Source organism: Netta rufina, assembly GCF_964035555.1.
Source record: "Netta rufina genome assembly, chromosome: 1".
Taxonomy (NCBI): domain Eukaryota; kingdom Metazoa; phylum Chordata; class Aves; order Anseriformes; family Anatidae; genus Netta; species Netta rufina.
The window spans coordinates 157,350,232-157,369,771 of NC_140123.1; the positions used below are offsets into that span (position 1 = coordinate 157,350,232).

Sequence of the window (19,540 nt, forward strand, 5' to 3'; positions counted from 1 at the left end):
TTAAGCGTAAGAGAAAAAGATTGCAAAAGATTGGGAAGTTTCAATTTATATTTTTTTAAATTTTTTTTAAAGGATGTTACGATACTCTCCTTGGAATAAACAACGTAGATAACATGCTTGACTGAACTCTAAAAGGAAAAAAAATTGTAGACACTAATCAATTTTGTATATTGTAAAGTGATTACACACAATGGCCAAATAAAGTGTAGTTTATGTTATTCTCCTAGGGTTAAAAAAAAAAAAAAAAAAAAAAAAAAAAGTTTTCCTCAAGGTTACAGTTGGAAATAAATTCTGCACTTGGATTAAAAAAAAAAAAAAAAGAGAGAGAGAGAGAAAAAAAAATTACTCAGAAGCTTTTAGGAGCCTAGAAAAGTAACTCTTTTAGAAAGAACACTTCAAAACAGTTCAAAACTTTTTTCTATTCCATTTCTGTTTCCAGCAGCAGCACCCAGTGGATTTGGTTATATTTGCCCCACTAGTGCTCTGAGGTCCTGACTATCACTGAGAAACATTGCCTGGAATGACTGAGGAACAAAATATGCCTCGAATAACTGGAAATTAAGCAAGAAGGGAGTGTTCCATCTTACTAATTATCGTAAATCTAGTTTCTAGGGAATAACTTCAGAACTGGAGCTTGTGCTTTGATGTTTGTGGAGATCATATGGTATGACCAAGTATCAACTTTTGTGTTGCAATGCTCAGTCAAGATACTTGTTCTTTGGATGGGTGATTTGCCAGCTCATTCCGTTGGCATGTTTTCTTGATTCTTCTTAATAGCAAACTGCAGTCAGATGATTGAAATAGGCTACAAAGTGATTTTTCACATATTAAGGTGTATGTTATTAGTCCTTTGCTGGAGGTAGCATCTCACTCTCAAGATGGCAGAACATATGATGAGAGAGGTCCTCAGTTCTTGGAGGGCTGTTTCACCTACCTCATCTTCATTTCATTAAACATGAGTATTTTTAAATGTTTCACATTGATCTGGTGATTTTATATCTCATCCAGTGAGAAATTCTCACCTGAGCTGTTCTGCCAGCTTTGCTCCAAAAGCAGCAACCTCAGGCAAAGAATTTGTAATAAATGGTGGGAAACTGTAGCACACAACCTCTAGAGAGTTCTCTGCAGTTATTATTTATTTATTTTTTTTTACTAGAACTGTAGCTTTGGTTGGTTTCCAGAAATGCAAAGTTCCAAAACATGTGCTGAAACAGAAAGAAACTTGTAATGAGACTGGAAACAATTAATGAAGTCACGAATGGAGTTCAGTTCAGAAATGTATTTGGTAGCTTTGAAAGCAAGTTAAATATCGTACTGATAGAGCAGAGAACTATTTAAGGACAGTAAAATGGTTGTGATCAGATTAAGTGAAAAAATATTATAAAGGATATCATATGCTCTTCAAAGAACAACTTGTGTTTTCTTGTTTTGCTGCTTCCTCTTCAAACAGATTTCTACTTTTCTAAAAGATGTAACATCAAGTAGATGGCATGTTCTGATATTTCAAATGCTTTATTTAATTGCCAGAACTGTATGATAGCTGCCTCTGTCTCCTGCAGTTGAACTCTGCCCTTATTAGAGCACTGTTATTACTTTACAAACCTCACAGGAGAGTTTGATGTGGAAATTAGATTAATTTAAAAAAATAGTATTAGATAAAACTATCAATAGTTTACTGCATGGTAAATTTGCTTTCATATCTCTTTCAGTTCAGATTAGATGGATATTTGCAATGCACAAGGTCCACTATAAATGTTCAGATTAAATTCAGGAATTCCTGTGTGAAATTTTATCATTTAAATGTAAGAGTTTCATGTAATGAACTAGTTAATCTGAATAAATATATATATATTTTTTTCAATTTTATCCTCTTTTTTTTTTTTTTTATTTTTATGTCCTTCAAAGAAATATAGAATTCCAGGACCCGGAAATAAATATGTCTGACTGATGTAATTTTGTACTGTTTTTCCTTCTTAGGAGATAGAGTACCTAAAAAACACAGATTAATTTAGTGGGCCAGTTCAACCATCAGGAGGGGCATATAGGCTGAGGGCTGATGTGTTCTGCACAGGAGGATTCAGGGGGCTGAGCAATCCCTTCTTTGCCAGGGCACCACAGCATACTCCACCTTGCTGTGGGTCACCTGCAGTTTACCTGCTCCACCTTCCAAGCTTGAAGGGACCAGCTCCATACTGTACAATCCCTGCCTTGCCTCCATAAGGGAAGATAAGGCTTCCCATCACCACACACACGGAGGATGCGGCTAAGTCCTCCTCTCACTCAATAGATTAATCATTAAATTGTTTGCCATCATTAAAGTTGGGAAGGAGGACAAGTGAAATTAAAATTACTTTTCAAATTCCTACTTACGAGGATGGGAGCAAGGCCACGCTCTTCCCTCCCTCTTTGGATCAGGGTTGCTGTGCAAAATACAGTGCAAGCATTCTGGGACCATAGCCCAGGGAAGCTGAAGATGGGCACCACTTAGCATGTCCTCCAAGGCCATTGGTGTATGACTAGCTCTTAGTGTATGACTAGCTGGGGCACACAAATCTAGCTACTAGATGGTCATAAGAAGGCATGTGTGCTGCTGGTTCAGGTGTGCTGCATGTTTTGGTTCAGGATACACACACTGCTCCTCAGCCTTAGCACAAAGAGGCTAGGTAATGGACATGGAGGTAAGGGATGGGGATCACATGGGGTTGAGTAGACCTGGAGAAGTGACATTACAGGAGGTGGTGGGAATTCAGCAAGATGAAGCCCAACAAAATGAGTGGAGGCTATGATCAGTCTGACCAAGACCAGTGAGAGATTCACCACAAGGTTAAACTTCAGGCAGTCTCTTCAGGCAGTTTTATCAATAGGAACTCTAGAGAACTCTAAGAGAACTGGTTACAAAAACAAGCAGATGATTAACTTGACCAGCTGTTGCTATCTTAAATCTCATAGGCAGGCACGTTTAGGAGAAAACAGGGTTAAATACCTATGCAGCATGACTTTTTTTTTTTTTTTTTTTTTTTTTTTTTTTTTTTACCCCTCTGAGGATACATTTGCAGTGGGTTTCTGTGCTCACAGTCAGCCTGTGTATAACTGTTCAGTATGCCTTGCGGTTAGACTATCAGTGCCCCAGTTATAGCTGTGCCATGTCCACTTCTGGTTGTCATGGTGACCTCACACTTCTTCCAAGTTACAAAGATAACAACTTTTGAGATTAAGCTATCTGGGACAATTTCAGAAGTCTAATCTTTATGTAAACAGTTTGAAGCTTTTCCTTCCTAAACGGTAACTCAAGCATTTACTACCTACATAAAAGAGCTTAGCAAGGCCTCTAAGCTCAACTGGGCTGCATGAAGTTTTAATTGAAGAATATGACTCAAAAGGAGGCTGAAGTAGATTCAGGATAGCTGCAGGATGTACAAGATATATGCACGCAAGGAAGGAAACCTGAGGTTCAGGGAATTTTTAGGTATTGTTCATGCTGAAATGCAGAAGGTCCATTTGAGTCATGCAACTAAGAGACAGATTTTGAATCTCGGTGATAAACTTGGTGGCCTACATGGAGATACAGATTAATTCATTTTAGGTGCCCCCAGGGACATGGTAGGTACATGTGGTTCTGGCACGTGCAGTCACGGAGAGGTAATGGTGCTGAGCTGCAGATGGCTAAAGAGCCCAACTCAGGGTGGGGCACCTACGGAGCCTTTTCATCAGTGCATGGGATTTGGCAATCCTGAGGCTTGCTCTTGCCAAGAACTGGATTTCTGAAGAGATTCTGTTACATGCAGCCTTCCTCCAGGGTATATGACTGAAGTTCATGGTAGTTACCTGTAAAGTTTGCTGAATCCAAACACTGCCTCCTCCTTCCCCTCAACACCCCTCCATCCCACACACATGTATGCACCACATTATAGGTACATTAGTATGCTTACTGAAAGTGTTGCTCTGTATCAGCAATTCTATTTGAAGTGTAATAAATACCCAGTTGCAGCTTGTAACAGTACTATTTATTTTCACAAGTGTTTTTTTTTTTTTTTTTTTTTTTTTGATGCAAAGGTTAAAACATTTAGAACAAAATCAAGAAAATACAAGGCTAAGGTAATAGGATTGTTCTAGAATATTATCAAACAATAACAAACTGCCAAGCACTACTGCAGTGTCTATAGGATACTTTTTTTCTCAGTTTCTTGCAAAGGAGTAATTGCCCAAAGGAACTCATTGCATTATATCCAGGAATGCAATTCAAAAGATTTAAATGCTATATCTCTCCCTTCACTGATGCTATTAATTGGTTTTGAGACACATCCCCATTTTGTCATTTCTGAAGGTGAAGGCTGTTCTGTGTTTTGTTAATGATGACAGCATTGCTGAGAAAAAGGAAGGTCTAAAATATTTAACTTTAAGAACATGACAGATAAAATAACCTGTGGGGTCCTAATAATCATCAATCACAATGTAAGAGATGACAAGGTGAAATTTCTAAGATGACATTTTGTCACTTGGGGTAGTCACTTAAACTGACAAAAGCTATACATTCTGCTCTGCAGCTTCTTTACTCTAATTGGGCCAATTTTACTATCATGCTGTTATCTTGCACAGCAGAACTGGTGACAAACAAAGAGGCTTTTGTGATCTCGGCTGAATATTTTTCCATGAGCTCAAGAAAATATCTTCATTGCCAAAAGAGAATGAAAATTGTCCCTGTATTTTGTGACTGGCCAGAAGCCCAGGGATCATGTCTGCCTGGAAAACAAGTCTAATCTGTATTTTAGTTCCTGCTTGCTTATCATGGGATCATGCAGAAAGGGCCACAAGTCAAGGGAACTATAATTGCATTAGGGATTTCTCCTGTTATGTGTTGAAATAAACTTTCCTCAGGATATGATGGAGGAAAAAGAGGGATAAACTTCCATTCCCTCACTCTTCATGATTTTGGCAGTCTGCTTTAATTTTGCCTTGTTTTCTATTATGCAGTATCACATAAAAATTCCCTTTAAGCATATACCAACACGAAACTTGATTGTGTTAGCACATGCTTCAGTGTGGTTATTGGGAAACTTAATCCCTTTTAGAAAGTTTGAACTTTGGAAGAAAAGTTAACACCAATGGCTACATGAGAGCATTAAAAAGGATCTGTAAGTTGTTAATGTAGTATTACATTAGAAAATGCTTATGTTTTAACATTCAGAATCTTTGTGCTAAAAATGTAGTAATGCATTAGTTAATATGGAATAAAATTATACTGGAGTCACTGGGCATATATCCAGCTGATGAAAAGTACTGTAATTTCACAGAAGTGTTAAGTCATTTAAATGTACTTCTACCAAAGAACAGTAGGTTATTATAATAAGTATTTTTTTTCTGATTGACAGAAGTAGGAAAATGCTATTATTAATGTTTTCCATGCCTTGGATAAAGATTTCATTTGTTTTCATCCACTAAACAAAATGCTTATATTCATTGCTTTGGAGACACTGAAATTGGAAAACTAAGGGTAAATATTTCCCTCGATCCTTTAGCGCATTTAACTCTTCGGAGTTCAGATTAAGAGGTGGTGGACAGTAGTTAGTCATAAACATGCATAAGGCATCAAAAAATCTTAAGTCAGACTACCAAAAACATTATGTTGGTGTCTCTTTGGCTGAGGTTATGTCTGCTTTCTCAGTATTTAATTATTATCCATTTCCCCATCTGTGTACATTACAATTACCATGATCCTGACATCAGTGAGAGTTGTTTTGTTAGCTGAGAGCTCTCACATCTCATTGCCACATACCCTGCTGTTAATCCTGCCTTCCCAAACTTCCAGGCCAAGTTTCTCTCCTTTATATTATATTAATGCTGTTTTCAACATAAAGTATAGTAGTCTCCAAACTCTGCAGGTACTTGGTTCTCATTTAGCTCTACCTGAACCTAGTGCTCATTGTACCTCCAACCCACCCATGCCACCACTGTTGCTCCTTAAGTTATGACTTCTGATACACCATATCTCAGAGCCCTGCTGTTCTGTGGCCTCCTTCAAGCCCATCGCAGAATCACAGAGTCACAGAATAGCTGTGGTTGGATGGGACCTCTGGAGGTGTCATGGTCCAACTCCCCTGCTCAAGCAGGGTCACCTACAGCAGGTAGCCCAGGACCATGTCCAGACATCTTCTGAAGATCTCTACAATCTTTGTGGGCAGCCTGTTCCAGTGCTCCATTACCCCATAGTAAAGTGCTTTCTGATCTTCAGACAGAACCTCTTGCATTCCACTATGTGCTCATTGCCTCTTGCCTCGTCACTGGGCACTAAAAAGAGCCAGGCTCTGTCCTCTTTGTACCTTTCTTTCCAGTATATATAAACATTGATGAGATTCACCCAAGCCTTCTCATTTTCAGGCTGAACAGTCTCATCTCTCTCAGCCTTTACTCACAGAAGAGGTACTCCCATCCCTTCTTCATCAGTTCTGCCCTTTTTTCTGTACCCAGAGAAGCAACCACAGCTCTTGTTCTCATCCATATTCTAAATTCTGCCACCCCCAAGTCCTGTTCTGCTGTTTCCCAGCCCATTTGCCCTGCTCTCTGCTCCATCTCATCAGTCCTTTCTGTACCTCACTCCTATTCGTAAGCTTCCCACAGCTTTGTTTCTCTTTCTAAGCTCATCACGTCTCTTTTAGAAGCAGGTTGAAAGCCTCAGCAGGTTTATATCTCCCTTTTAGGCTGGAGTAATTTCCTTCATTCTCAGGAGGGGAGAGGTGCCAGAGCTCCCTGAGCAGCTCAGTATTTCTTCTTATTCCCACCCCTTGTCCTGGGCTTTTTACTGAAAAGACAGAACAAATTGCTGAAACCTGAAAGACAGGATGCCATCCTTATGGGATAAACTCTGATCACAGCTAAAAAAGCTGAGTTCTTAAATGCAACTTACTGCAAAAGAAGTGCATCAACAACACTCAGAATTTTTAGAGGTAAATTATATCAAAATCCTAGTATTTGGCTAATAGCAAGAATGGGATGAAAAAGGTTGCCTAAAGCAGGCACACACACACAAAAAAAAAATTAAGCTCATTAAGAAGCTACAAGAAACTTTCAATTCTGAAGTTGGAATACTTTGCATAATCAAAGATACACTGTAGATTGGAACTGGAGGCTCATAATGAGGACATATGCTTTAATGGCACAAAACATTAAAATGCATGATTAAGAAATGAAATGTATTATGGAAGATTCTGTGTGTAGTAGCATATATTATGGCAGAAAATTCTACAAGGAGAAGGCAGGACTTTAAAAATGTTTTAAACAATACTGACACAAAGTAATATACTCAGTATTTGGCAGTGCGTTATATCTTTATTTAGAACAATAAAGTATATGTATATAATGTAAATTCCAAATTTGAACTGGTATAAAAAAGGATCAGGGAAAACATCTGTCTTTAAGAGGACACATATATACACACATCACATTATATAAATTTTGTTGATTACCATCAGTCAGAATATAACTATGCAAGACTGTGCTGACATTTACATCAAAATAAATGAATTTGCCCATGATACAACCAGCAAACATCTGTGTCTCTATCACTAAAGAGTCTGAAGTTTCCGCGTTCCATCACTTTGATAACATAATAGCAACATGCCACCATTATTGTAGATCTGCATTCAATAGACAGTTGAAGCAGATTCCTGAACAGAAGAATCTTGGATAATTCTTAAATGTAAATCTAACTCAAAATATCTGTATTTTATATGTAAGGTTAGCTTTTCAATTTAATAGTTGTACTATGTGTACTGAACAGTTTCAGTGTATTACAAAGAGAGAGCAACAGAGAAAACAGAGCTGGTGAAGACCAGAATCTAAAAACTGTGCAGGTTGTACACATACTCCAGAGTATAGCACATTAGTTGTTCATAAGCTTACTTATACAATGACCTTGTGATGAAATAAGTACCATTAATTTATTCAAGTAAACACACATCTAAAATAGCACATTGAGTTACTCAGTATATCACTATCTGCTTTTTATTCTCACAAGGCCACTATTAACTGCATGCAAAGTTCAACTACTCCAAATGAAACCTAAAAAATTTAATTTCTCACAAAACCACAGATATCTGAAACCCAAACTTTTAACTTTCATAGAAAAAAAAAAAATACAACACTCACTTCTCCCCAACTTCATTTTAAGAGAAAGGGCATAAATTTCTAACTGAGTTAATAATGCACAGGCTATGTCTACCCAAAAACAAGATCAAAGAACTGATCACTCTTCAGAAGTCAGATAGGTTACAGCTGGATAAAGAAGCAACTAAGGGACTATTTCTGCAGCTACTATTCCCACAGAATAATAACTCATCCTACTTCCACTGATTTCAAAGATGACTCATAAGTCAGTAGTTTTTCAAAATTTAACTACATCTGAAGTAAGAGCCTCCTTGATGGGTAGACAAAATGGGCACAGAAGCATTCAAATAATTTCATGCTCACATTTTCAAGTGCCATGACATCCATTGTCTTTACAAATGTCTAGAACTGTCCTTCTACCTTGCAAAATGACTGAGACCACCTAATATTTTGTACAAATCTCTCAAAAGTGGGTAGGAAGAACAGGGAAAACATGAGCTCTAACAACAGTTTTGCTAGTCTGTGCTGTACTATGTTCAGTGTATGTGCAAAATAAAAACAGGTTGTGATGTCAAGTTGGAAGGTATATACATGAACTTTCTTTCACTTCACACGTAGCCTTAAATTTGCCTTGATCTGCAGCAGAGATTAAAGTACATGACATTATCTAAAAGTGACATAGCTACTATTTTAAGATGTTACTCTTAGAACATGAATGTTTTGCTACTGTCTATCTGGGTTTAATGTATGTTTCAATTTAAAGCTGATATTTTGTATTTTACTATTGAACAGGTAGAATGTATATTAAGGAGTCTAAAACATCACACATTTTGAATGTCAAACTATAATTTAAGGCACCCCAATGTGCAATGTAACTGTGTTTTTGATTTGCTGGAAAATATGTATTTAGGAAAACTAACATTCTTATAAACAAGTAACATTAATAAGTACCTTTTTTTTTTTTTTTTTTTTTTTTTTTAAACGAATCATTGAAAAATACTGTAAAACGTCAAATGTATAAACTTGCTTTGAGAATGTATAGTATAGCAACATGAAATATTGAAGTTTTTTGGTAAAATGTGTAAGGATAATTGCTTCCACTTGATATGGATAATTTTCATTTCTTTCAAAACCTATCTGAAGTTATTCTCCCCCTTACCATCAATTAGGTCATGCTGACATTTCTTTCAAGGTAAATCTTAAATAAGTTTAGAGGTCTAGTGAGTAAATAACTACACATTTTCAAATGAGACTGAACTGCTAATGGATAATTCTGACTGATTTTTGCAGAGCTAAAATTTGAAATGTGCTCATTTTGTAGAAGTGGTGGGCAAACCTTCTCACAATTATTTCTTGTTGAATGGTGAGTGCTCCAGCATCTTTTGAATAAAAATGAAGGCCTAATTCTCATACTGAGCTTCTTTAGAACAGAAGTTCCTGAGATGATGCAAACTCCAAAGCTCTGTTAACATTAATGGAACTGTGTTAATTTGTATCAGTTGAGCAGGACTGGAGGGCACTTTTCTGACACTCAGTCAGGGCAAAAAGGCCTTTGTATAAATGGTAAAGATCCACATGGCAATAAAAAATGATCCATATGATCATACCTTGGTATCAGTGAATTCAAGAGAAATTTCACCATTGATCTCAGTAAAAATGCCATTCAGGGTGTCTACATGCACACATCAAACATCTGAGTTAATTTTTTTCTTTTGGTGGATATGAAAGCCAAATCAATTTTACTAATAATACATTTGTGCAAACACATACATATTATATGTAGGTTATATACTTTTTATGCATGGTTCTCAGGAAATTTAGCAGATGATTAAAAATTCCGCAAGAATTCTTTAAAAATTAAGTCTGTGTACAAGCAGCATTTGGACAATGCTCTTAGATATGGTTTAACTCTTAGGTTTCCCTGTGTAAAATCAGGACTTGATGATTCTACAGGGTCCTTTCTAGCTCAGGATATTTTATGAATCTACAGTTAAGTTATAGTATACTTTAAAGAGAATTACAACTTTCTGTGAAATGAGCTGTGTTTTTTTTTTTCTTTTGTTTTTTTAGAGTTTTTTCAAGTAACTCAAACTAAAACTTCTATTGACCTTGACAATTTGAAGTGAGTTGCCCTTATCTTCTAAACTGAAACCCCTAATACAGATAAGTGATACATATCCATTATCTGGAAAGAGCCAGGATGAAAATATGCACAACTGCACTGGTAAATTTTACCATTGTAATTTTAGGATTTACTTGAAAATGCATATGTGTACATCAATCCTGTACAGATTCCATGGATGCTATAGCAGCAATAGATATAGAAGACAAGTGAGAAATAAAGCCTTTCCCTTTTATTTTAGGGAGAATTAACCTTAAGAGTGGAGAATGCCAGGATATTAAAGCTTAATAATCATTCAAAAAACAATGCAAATGTTAATTACAGCTGATGTAAGTAAAAGCTAAATACATTCTCAGGATCTTTCAGATTTTCTATGATATACATTTAAAAACAAGATATTAATGGCATGCATCTTCAGCATTTAAAATGCATTTCATAGGTTTGTCTTTATTCTGATGTTTGAACGCAGTTCAGACTCTTTACTTTCTCTTTCCTTGGCATGGCTGGAAATTTCACCAGTGTTCATGTATCCAGCAGTTACTCCTAATGGTTCAAAGCTCAATGATGTATTATCACCTCCTGTTTACTTTGTCTTCATCCAGTATTTGCTTCTTCTGAGCAGACACCGCCAAAGCTGATGAATTCTTGAGGCTTTCTGGGGCAGGCATACAGCCACCTGGCATCCAAAAGAGACCACATGTTTCTGTACACATGACCTTTGCCAGGCATAAACCCAGTTCCTTATAAGTAAAAGGCTACTACACTGGTCCATGGCATGACTTTACTTTCAAGTTTTATATACAGTATTGAAGAGTATGTTATCTGTATCCATTTCTGTGTTTTCTGTCAGTTCGGAGAACTCCATTTGAAGACACCAAGGTAAGGTAGAGGACACAGAACTTAAATTAAGGATGCAAAGGTATTTATGACTTTCAGTGATTACAGATAGTTGGAGGCATTTGAAAGATGCATTTTTTTCAGGACATGTACTTTGTTTGCCAGAGTCAGCTGCAAGTATTAATGCAATTTAAAATCCCCAAATGCAACGTAAGGTAGATATTCACATAAGATACAGTCCTGCTAAGTGCACACTCTTCTTGTCGTTGTTCAACTCAGTGTTGGTTTCACAGTAAGAAACACAAATTGTCCTCATACTATGTCATGTCTATGGAGTCATGGGCAGCAACAACAGATGCAGACTCAGTCTGTCACTCCAGAAGGAATATGAATGTGCTTAAAGCTGCTTCATTTATGAAGCGAACATGTAACTGTTACCTGCCTAAAGAGAAAAATGGAAATTACAATTTTGCTGATTGGTATCTCTGTATTGCCAAACAGTAGAGCTTTTCACAGATATATAACACAGACATTTTTTCTTATAATTATGGAAATAGATATATTCCAAGACACTTGCATGGCATTCATTTATTCAGAAACAAAAAATATTGTTAATGAGATGTATTTTCAATTTCATGCCAACTCCTGTTCAAGAACACACTTACCAGTAAAAGCCATTAATATCTAGTTGACAGTGATAAGATAACTTTCATGGTTTTACAGAACTATTACATTTGTGCAGGGCTTTAAAGTGTTCTGGACAACACAATATCAAATGAACTTACCATTTTTTGAAAAATAAGTGACTGGTTCAATGCAGTGATGATTTCCCTTTTTAGTGAGCAGATGTTAGAATAAATTAGCTAGGGAGACTGAAATTGGCTATGAAGATAACTACAAACAGTTTGGAACAGACCTGAGAGTGCCCGCTGCTGGGTACACTGGAAAGCCTGGACAGCCAGTTGTACTCTGATGCTTGCTCCTTCCACTCTGACATAAAATAAACCATTCAGCACTGCCTGAATCTTCCAGACCTTTGCTGGAGAGGCCATCCACAGGCTAAGTAAAGCCCTAGTCCTGCAGAAGAAGCCCCTTGCCAGAGACGTGCTCCTATATGTAGAGGACTGCTGGGACTGAGAAAGCTCACTTGTGTTCGCTGCTCACTCTGATACACAAACACAAGAATGATGGATCTGATAAGGCTATGGAGACCGCAAACTGTGTCGTGCAAACAACTGAAAGAAGCTCAGCTCTATCCTGCTATTTTAAGGATTTTGTTTTTTAGGTCATGCTGCTTTGAAACAGCTGTAGAAGAAGAATTCTCTGTATTGGCTGTCAAAACCAAAAGAGAAGCAGTAGCTGAATTTTGAAATTCTGTCATTTTTCATTTTGTAATATTTACATTACCAGCCAAATACCTAAATTATTGATTCAGGATTAGAAGCTAAAGACCTTCAGGTGCAAACAAAGCCTACTAATAATAAATTTTATTTGTTTTCAACAGACAAAAGTTAAGCTTGTGTTAGGACTTTAAACCATACAAACTTACCAGTACATGAAACAGTAACAGTGTTGAGGGAGAAAAAGCAATGGTTACACTTGTAGATGTTCTTTTTCTTTCTGCTGCAACATCCTGAAATAAAAAATAAGTACTTTGTTACTACAGTGCTAGTACTATAGGTACTATTACTACAGTTTCAAGGAATTAGAATGGAAGTTTTTATCAGTTAGTTACAATAAAAACATTTACATATAACAAAAGTGATGTTTGTAATTTAACCCAAATTATTAAAACTTATGGTTGCTAATAGATTCTTCCTACTTATAGATGAATTTTCCAAATTTCTTCATGAAGAGGGAGCAAAAATGTACATATATGTAAGAAGTCTTCATGTGTAAAATGTAATCTGTTTAAATTTTCCTCTTAGGGCAATGTCCTGCACTTAACTAATTGTTCAGTTTTCATCTTTTGTCTTTCTCCTATAAAGCAATGCTTTGTATTTCCTGTGAAGTTAGAAGGAAGATTCATGTTCCATTTCATGTGTTTTAATACCTGTGAGGATGAGGTGTAGGATGAGTTATTTTGAGCAACTAATATACTTGGTAAATATGCAGTCTTCCTTTCTATGAATGTTCATGAAGAAAAAATATTTTAAGTATGTGTGATTCTAGAAAGTTTAAACTCACTTCTTCTGTTAAACATTGAAACTTGCAGCACAAGTGACCAAAAGTGCTAGATCAGAACCTTCTCTATTCCTGCCTTCATCTATGGGCAGCATGAGACATTTCACAAAATATGAGAAGCCTACAGTATAAGATGTGTTCTTCCACACAGTATATCCTTTTCTTAATCCCTCACAGTTAAAATTTGACTAAAGACTCTGAAATATGATATTAAATAATACTCCCAAAACATTTAATTATGAACTATACTAATTTGAACTATTCTAACTTAAACTATCCCTATGTCCTTTTCTGAATTGAACAGACTTCTCCCCCTCTGCTCTGCTCTTCTGAGACCCCACTTGGAGTACTGTGTTTAGCTCTGGGGCCTGTAACATAAGAAAGACATAGACCTGTTAGAACAAGTTCAGAGGATGGCCATGAGGATGATCAGAGGGCTGGAGCCTCCTGTGAAGACAGGCTGAGAAAATTGGGGTTGTTCAGCCTGAAGAAGTGAAGGCTCTTTGGAGACCAGCCTTCCAGTGCCTAAAGGAAAGCTGAAGAAGGACTCTGTAAGGGAGTGTAGTGACAGGACAAGGGGTAAGGGCTTTAAAGTAAAAGAAGGTACGTTTGGATTAGATATTAGGAAGGAATTCTTCACTCAGAGAGTGATGAGGCCCTTGAACAGGTTTCCCAGAGAAGCTGTAGATGCCCCATCTCTGCAAGTGTTCAAGGCCAGGCTGGATGGGGCTTTGAGCAACCTGGTCTAGTGGGAAGTGTCCGAGCCCATGGTGTTGGAACTAGATAACCTTTGAGGTCCTTTCTATCCTAAACTGTTCTATGATGTCTTGACCCAAGTCATGTTCAAGCAACTTTGAATGTCTTCTATTGTTATTTCTGGGTTTGTCGAATTGACTGAGTTATACAGAATTATTTCAGCTTTAAAAAGAGATAAAGCCGTGTTTAAGTATGAATAGAGCAGCAAATCATTTCAGGATGACCTTATGAAGTCATTAGGAATATAATCTCAATGGCTTTCTATGAAAGTTAAAAAAAACAAATAATGAAAAAAAAAAAACAAAAAAACTAGAAAACAGTATAACATACCAAGGGGAGTATCAAAAGGTGAAAAAATGTGAAAAATGTTACTGCAAGACAGATTTAAAAGGATTTAGACATACAACTAAGAAGATGCTGTTTTCTTTTTGTTTGCTTAATATCAACCTAGTTTTACACCTTACAACAAATAACAAATTCACTTCTCTGTCATTTCTTTTACAGGTCTCAGCCATCCTGGGTTTACTTCATTCTTCCCAAGTAAGATACTCCTTTGAAGCTGCTGCTTTTCATCACTACTCCTTACTCATGGTGGGAGTAAGGACAGATAAAGGAAAGGTAATGCCTCATTAATAAAATGAGGTATACAGAAATATTCTCCATATAAATTCTTACTTTTCAAATAGGAGCTCCTTCAAAGGACACAACCTAAGCACACATTTTGACTCTATAGCAAAACACTTGATAATGTGGTTTGGTTTTGTGTGTATGATTGTCATTCTGAGAGCTAAAGAGGAACCTTCAGTAAGCATCTCTCAAAGACGAACCTACATTTGTATATATGTGTGTAAAGTGAAACATTATACCTTATCTCATTTTCCTCTTGACAGCCATGACACTCTGTAGTTTCATCACTCTCTGGTCTGGATTTGGGATGTGTTTTCTAGAAGAAAAAAAAAAATGCATTAAATGTAAAAATTTTAACGCTTCATTAAAAACTCACAAAACAATTGTATGTTTCAGGTTGCTTCAGATTTTCAATATCAAAATCATTTTGCAAAACATAGGCCAAATCTTATGTAGGCCACATCTCCTACTCCAATAATTTTACAATTAAAGCCTTTGTATTGTAGGTAAGCCACAATAGCTAAAAGTAAAAGAATCCTTCTCATGATATAATAGAAGAACTGAGAAATTGGGTGAATCCCATTTTCAATTTCCAGTTAGAGAGCAAGCATGCTGCTAAGACAAGATTTACAGTTTGGTGATGGAACTGAAGTATTTCACAAGAGATTTACATTTGCATGTCACACAGTTCAGTGAAGATCAGAAGAGATGTCTCTTGCTTTCACATGCAGAATTGTTCTGTTCTTCCTGCCTCTGTATAACTATGAAATATGGTATGTAAACAATTAAATGTAGTATTTCTTACCTTCCAATATATGGCTCCCAAAATGAAGCCAATAAGAAGAGACAGTAATGATGTCAATGCTATGCTGATCCCTTGAAGGCTGGAGCTGCTAATGAAGCCAAGTGCCTCTTCTGTAATTACAGATGTTCTCGTTAGGGAAGACAGATTTATGACAGAAAACTATCTTCAGGGCAACACTATTAGTAAGAGCACTTTTATGCACCACCTACATAACAGCTTCTTAAATAGCAGAAGAGATACTTCAAAGTACTGTGTACAAGAGATGCATTTCATACAATATCTCACAGAAACTTTTTTGACCACAAAGATGCTCTTCCCATTTCTGCAATTGTTCTGTTTAATAGTTCCAAGACTAATTATCCTTTTGTCATTTGTAGAGCATTTTCTCCTTCCTTTACTTAAAAGTTTTGGATATATCAGTTTTTAACAGTCTTATTTTGTAACACAGAGTATTTTTTTGAAGAGAAAATATCTGCCACTTCTAAACACTCACTTCATGTATTTGCTTAAGTTCCATAAGACACATCCTACTGACTGCAGATAGACATTCTGCCTTTCCAATAATGAACCTCAACACGAGGCCTCTCAAGGGAGGTTATTTTAACAAAATAAGCCTGAATTCACTTCTAATGTGTGCCTGGAAAGGTCCTGCTGACTTCATTAAGATCAAACCCTTGTAAGTTGAAGTCTAGCTGTGTGCTATTTTGTTGCTACCATTTTTTGAGAGCTTTTTATATTTCATATGGAAGAGCCCCAATCCTAGTCTTTTATGTACACAAGCAATTCCATTCCCCTCACAGACAGCTGTGTGCCTGCCAAGACTAAAATGAGGCTATCCAGTTATTTAATCAAGAGCAGGATGTGAAAAGTCCTGTGGAGTCACCCTGGGATCCACCTTCTGACATACAAAGTGAAAAGCAGGAAACTGCCAGTTTAGACACCATCCACTCAGTTTTAGTTGATATCATGATTTGGAGTCTGCAGCTCAAATGGTGTGAGTATTGTCAGCTTATAGGAAAAGAACTAAACTAAGCACAGGGAAAGTGTAGATGATTAGATATAGAAATAAAAAATGGAATGATAGCACTAGAAATTTTTGTGACTCATACAAACAGCAAACTTCTAAGCACATATAGTATGATATACTGTGTCAATTGATGTGCATTTAGTACATTATTAAACAGCCACTAAGAAAACACTTCAGAAAGGAGCATTCGCATAATATCTGGAAACCTATTTTCAACTCTCTGAGTTTTTCTGCAAGTCACGGTAGAAGTTTTTACACAAACACTCTTTTTATCTTTGAAATCCATCCATGTTTACATAGTTACCACAGGGAGAACTACAAAATAAGAAAACAGAAAGTCTGCACCCCATTATTATTCACCATTTACAAGGCTCTAGATTCCTATGATAGAGGTTTCAATTTTACTTACATCCAGTAGACTTGTCATACTAAAAGGCAATATTGGTCAAGCAGAATAGATAATAGTCTGCTGTGAAAGAAATCTGTCTACAAAGGATAAGGGAAACAAACTTCTACAGAGATGAATGCCAGCTGAAAAGAGGCTATTAATTAATCTGCCTCTGTCTGCTCAGACTTTAAAACCAAGTGCAGAAATTAATGGGAGGGGCATGTCTTTTATCAAAGTCTGTTCTAGGTTAGGTATAGAGGAGGTTGACTTACAGAACTGAATCTGGCAAAGGCAAGTAGTGTAGAGAGAGCCTGAACAGATTAAAAAACATTGACATTATTTATGAGACTTATATTCTCAGAAGAAAATTCCTATATTGTTCTTGTGTTTTAGTCAAGAAAAGTTAAATGCTTTTTTCCTGATCACATTAGCCATTCTTCCCAGTGTGAGACTGCTCAGTTATACAACTGAATTTATGGTGATGGTCATGTTTCCTGGACTCTGCCTGAAGTTCAGGAAAAAAAAAAAAAAAAAAAAAAAGGAAAAGTGAGATAAAAATCAGAGGAAAAACTCTTCAGGTCACATGAAGATTAAACCATTTGATAAGATGTTATAGCAGTGTGTAAAACCTCAAAAAACATCTGACTGCAATGCCAGCCAGCATGCTATGTCAGGCTTGCTGATTTTTATGTAAACTTCTTGAGAAATTGTGTGCATTCAGGGAGATCATGGTTAGTCTGGCATGCTGATTTTTACAAATTTTCAAAAAAATTAGATTGTCTTAAACGACAGAAGAGTTTTCTTTACAATGAGGCATCTAAAAGTGGAACAATCTGATTTTGAGAAGATATCTCCAATACAGATGCTTTCTTCAGCATCTATGGAAAGGAATCATAGAATCACAGACACATGTAATGGTTTGGGTGGAAGGGACCTTAACGATGATCTAGTTCCAAGGATGCCATGGGCTGGGACACTTCCCACTAGACTACATGTAGGTTGCTCAAGGCCCCATCCAGCCTGGCCTTGAACACTTGCAGGAATGGGGCATCTACAACTTCTCTGGGAAACCTGTGCCATAGCCTCTGAGTGAAGAATTTCTTCCTAATATCTAATCCAAACCTACCCTCTTTTAGTTTAAAGCCACTACTCCTTGTCCTATCACTACACCCCCTGATAATGAGTCCTTCCCCAGCTTTCCTGTAGGACCCCTTTAGGTACTGGAAGGCCACTTTGAGGTCTCCCTGGAGCCTTCTCTTCTTCAGGCTGAACAACCCCAATTTATTCAGCCTGTCTTCATAGGAGAAGTGCTCCAGCCCTTTGATCATCCTTGTGGCCCTCCTCTGGACTCATTCTAATACTTCCATGTCCTTCTTATATTGGGGGCACCATGAACTGAACACAGTGCTCCAGGTGGGGTCTCACAGGAACAGAGCAGAGGTGACAATCACCTCCCTCACCCTGCTGGCTGTGCTGCTTTTGATGCAGCCCAGGATACAGTTGGATTTCTAGGCTGCAAGTGCACATTGCCAGGTCATGTTGAGCTTTTCATCAACCAACACTCCCAGGTCCTCCTCCTCAGGGGTGCTCTCAATCTATTCTCTTCCCAGCCTGTATTTGTGCTTGGGATTGCCCTAGTCCAGATGCAGTTGTCGTAGCACTTGTCCTTGTTGAATGTCATAAGATTTGCACAGGCCCACCTCTCAGTCAATAGTTTTATTATAATTATTTTTCCTTCGGTAGAGACCTTTACCTCTGTTAGAAAATTGAACTAAAACAGCTCTATACTAAAAACATTCCAACACCTGATGGTTATGAAGGCAGAGCAGGCTAAGGAATAGGAGGAACCAGATGGTTGGGTAACTGTGAACTTCTTGGGCAACGCCAGAGGAACTTCTGGCTCTGCAGTTGGTACATTATTCACTTGAAATAGACCCTATCCTGCAAGGTGCTAAAGGGGAGTGGAAGCAGGCCAGCACCTCTCCAAGCTCTCACTTCACACCTTGTGGAAGAATCCTTTAGGAAGTGAGATCATTTGAAGTAGATTCATTTATAATCTTCATGGACAACAGGATGTTAAGCTGTGATTGAAATGCATTTACATTGAAAGCCACTGAGCTACACAATGAAGTTATTCAGCTGCTTTCCACCTTGAGCCATGTATGTAGGTTTAGCAAGCAATTATGAAATAAACCAGCTAGATTTTATTACCATTTATGTCTCAAAGGAATTTTTGCTTTACCTCTGCTAAGCTCCAACACAATTACCAAAAGATCTTATCTACAAAAATGTAGAACAGCTCTCACCTGTTCATTAGGGTTTGCCATTAACTGTAAAGGTGGAATAAAGGAACAAAGGCACAGAATGCAACATCAATTGCATTAAGCCATGCGTAATATTTTCAAATTGTTGTGCAATTACTGAATTAAACTACAGTATTCTTTGCTTAACTATAAAAATCGACCTTCTCTCTAAAAGCACTTCTAGAGGTCTCAGTGTTTACAGAGCACACGTTCTTTGAGCTGTTCAGTACTGAATAATAAAGCTTAACTATTGTAAGGAAACTATAGGCAAAAAATGGAAGAAAGCAACACTGAACCTTCCATAAAAATATAAATTGTGCCTTGAAACAAGGTGCTAATGTGAGAAGTGTTATTAACAGATGGCAAGTTCAAGTTTAAGCTGGAAAACATG

At 37.1% G+C, this 19,540-nt stretch overlaps 1 protein-coding gene across 2 annotated transcripts in view; it reads right to left on the reverse strand.

The window, feature by feature from the left end:
• Positions 1 to 7,327: 7,327 nt before the first annotated feature.
• The window catches only part of KITLG (KIT ligand), a 57,498-nt gene continuing 45,285 nt past the window's right edge, over positions 7,328 to 19,540 (reverse strand). Inside the window, exons 7-10 of one of the 2 annotated variants that reach the window (XM_084294215.1) lie at positions 15,432 to 15,541; positions 14,866 to 14,942; positions 12,609 to 12,692; positions 7,328 to 10,898 (exon numbers count right to left, since the gene is read on the reverse strand). In XM_084294215.1, the coding sequence (XP_084150341.1) occupies positions 12,653 to 12,692; positions 14,866 to 14,942; positions 15,432 to 15,541 (227 nt within the window). In that variant the 3' untranslated portion in view covers positions 7,328 to 10,898; positions 12,609 to 12,652. Of the gene's footprint in view, positions 11,502 to 12,608; positions 12,693 to 14,865; positions 14,943 to 15,431; positions 15,542 to 19,540 lie in introns of both variants that reach the window. The other variant, XM_084294214.1, reaches the window with a different exon arrangement.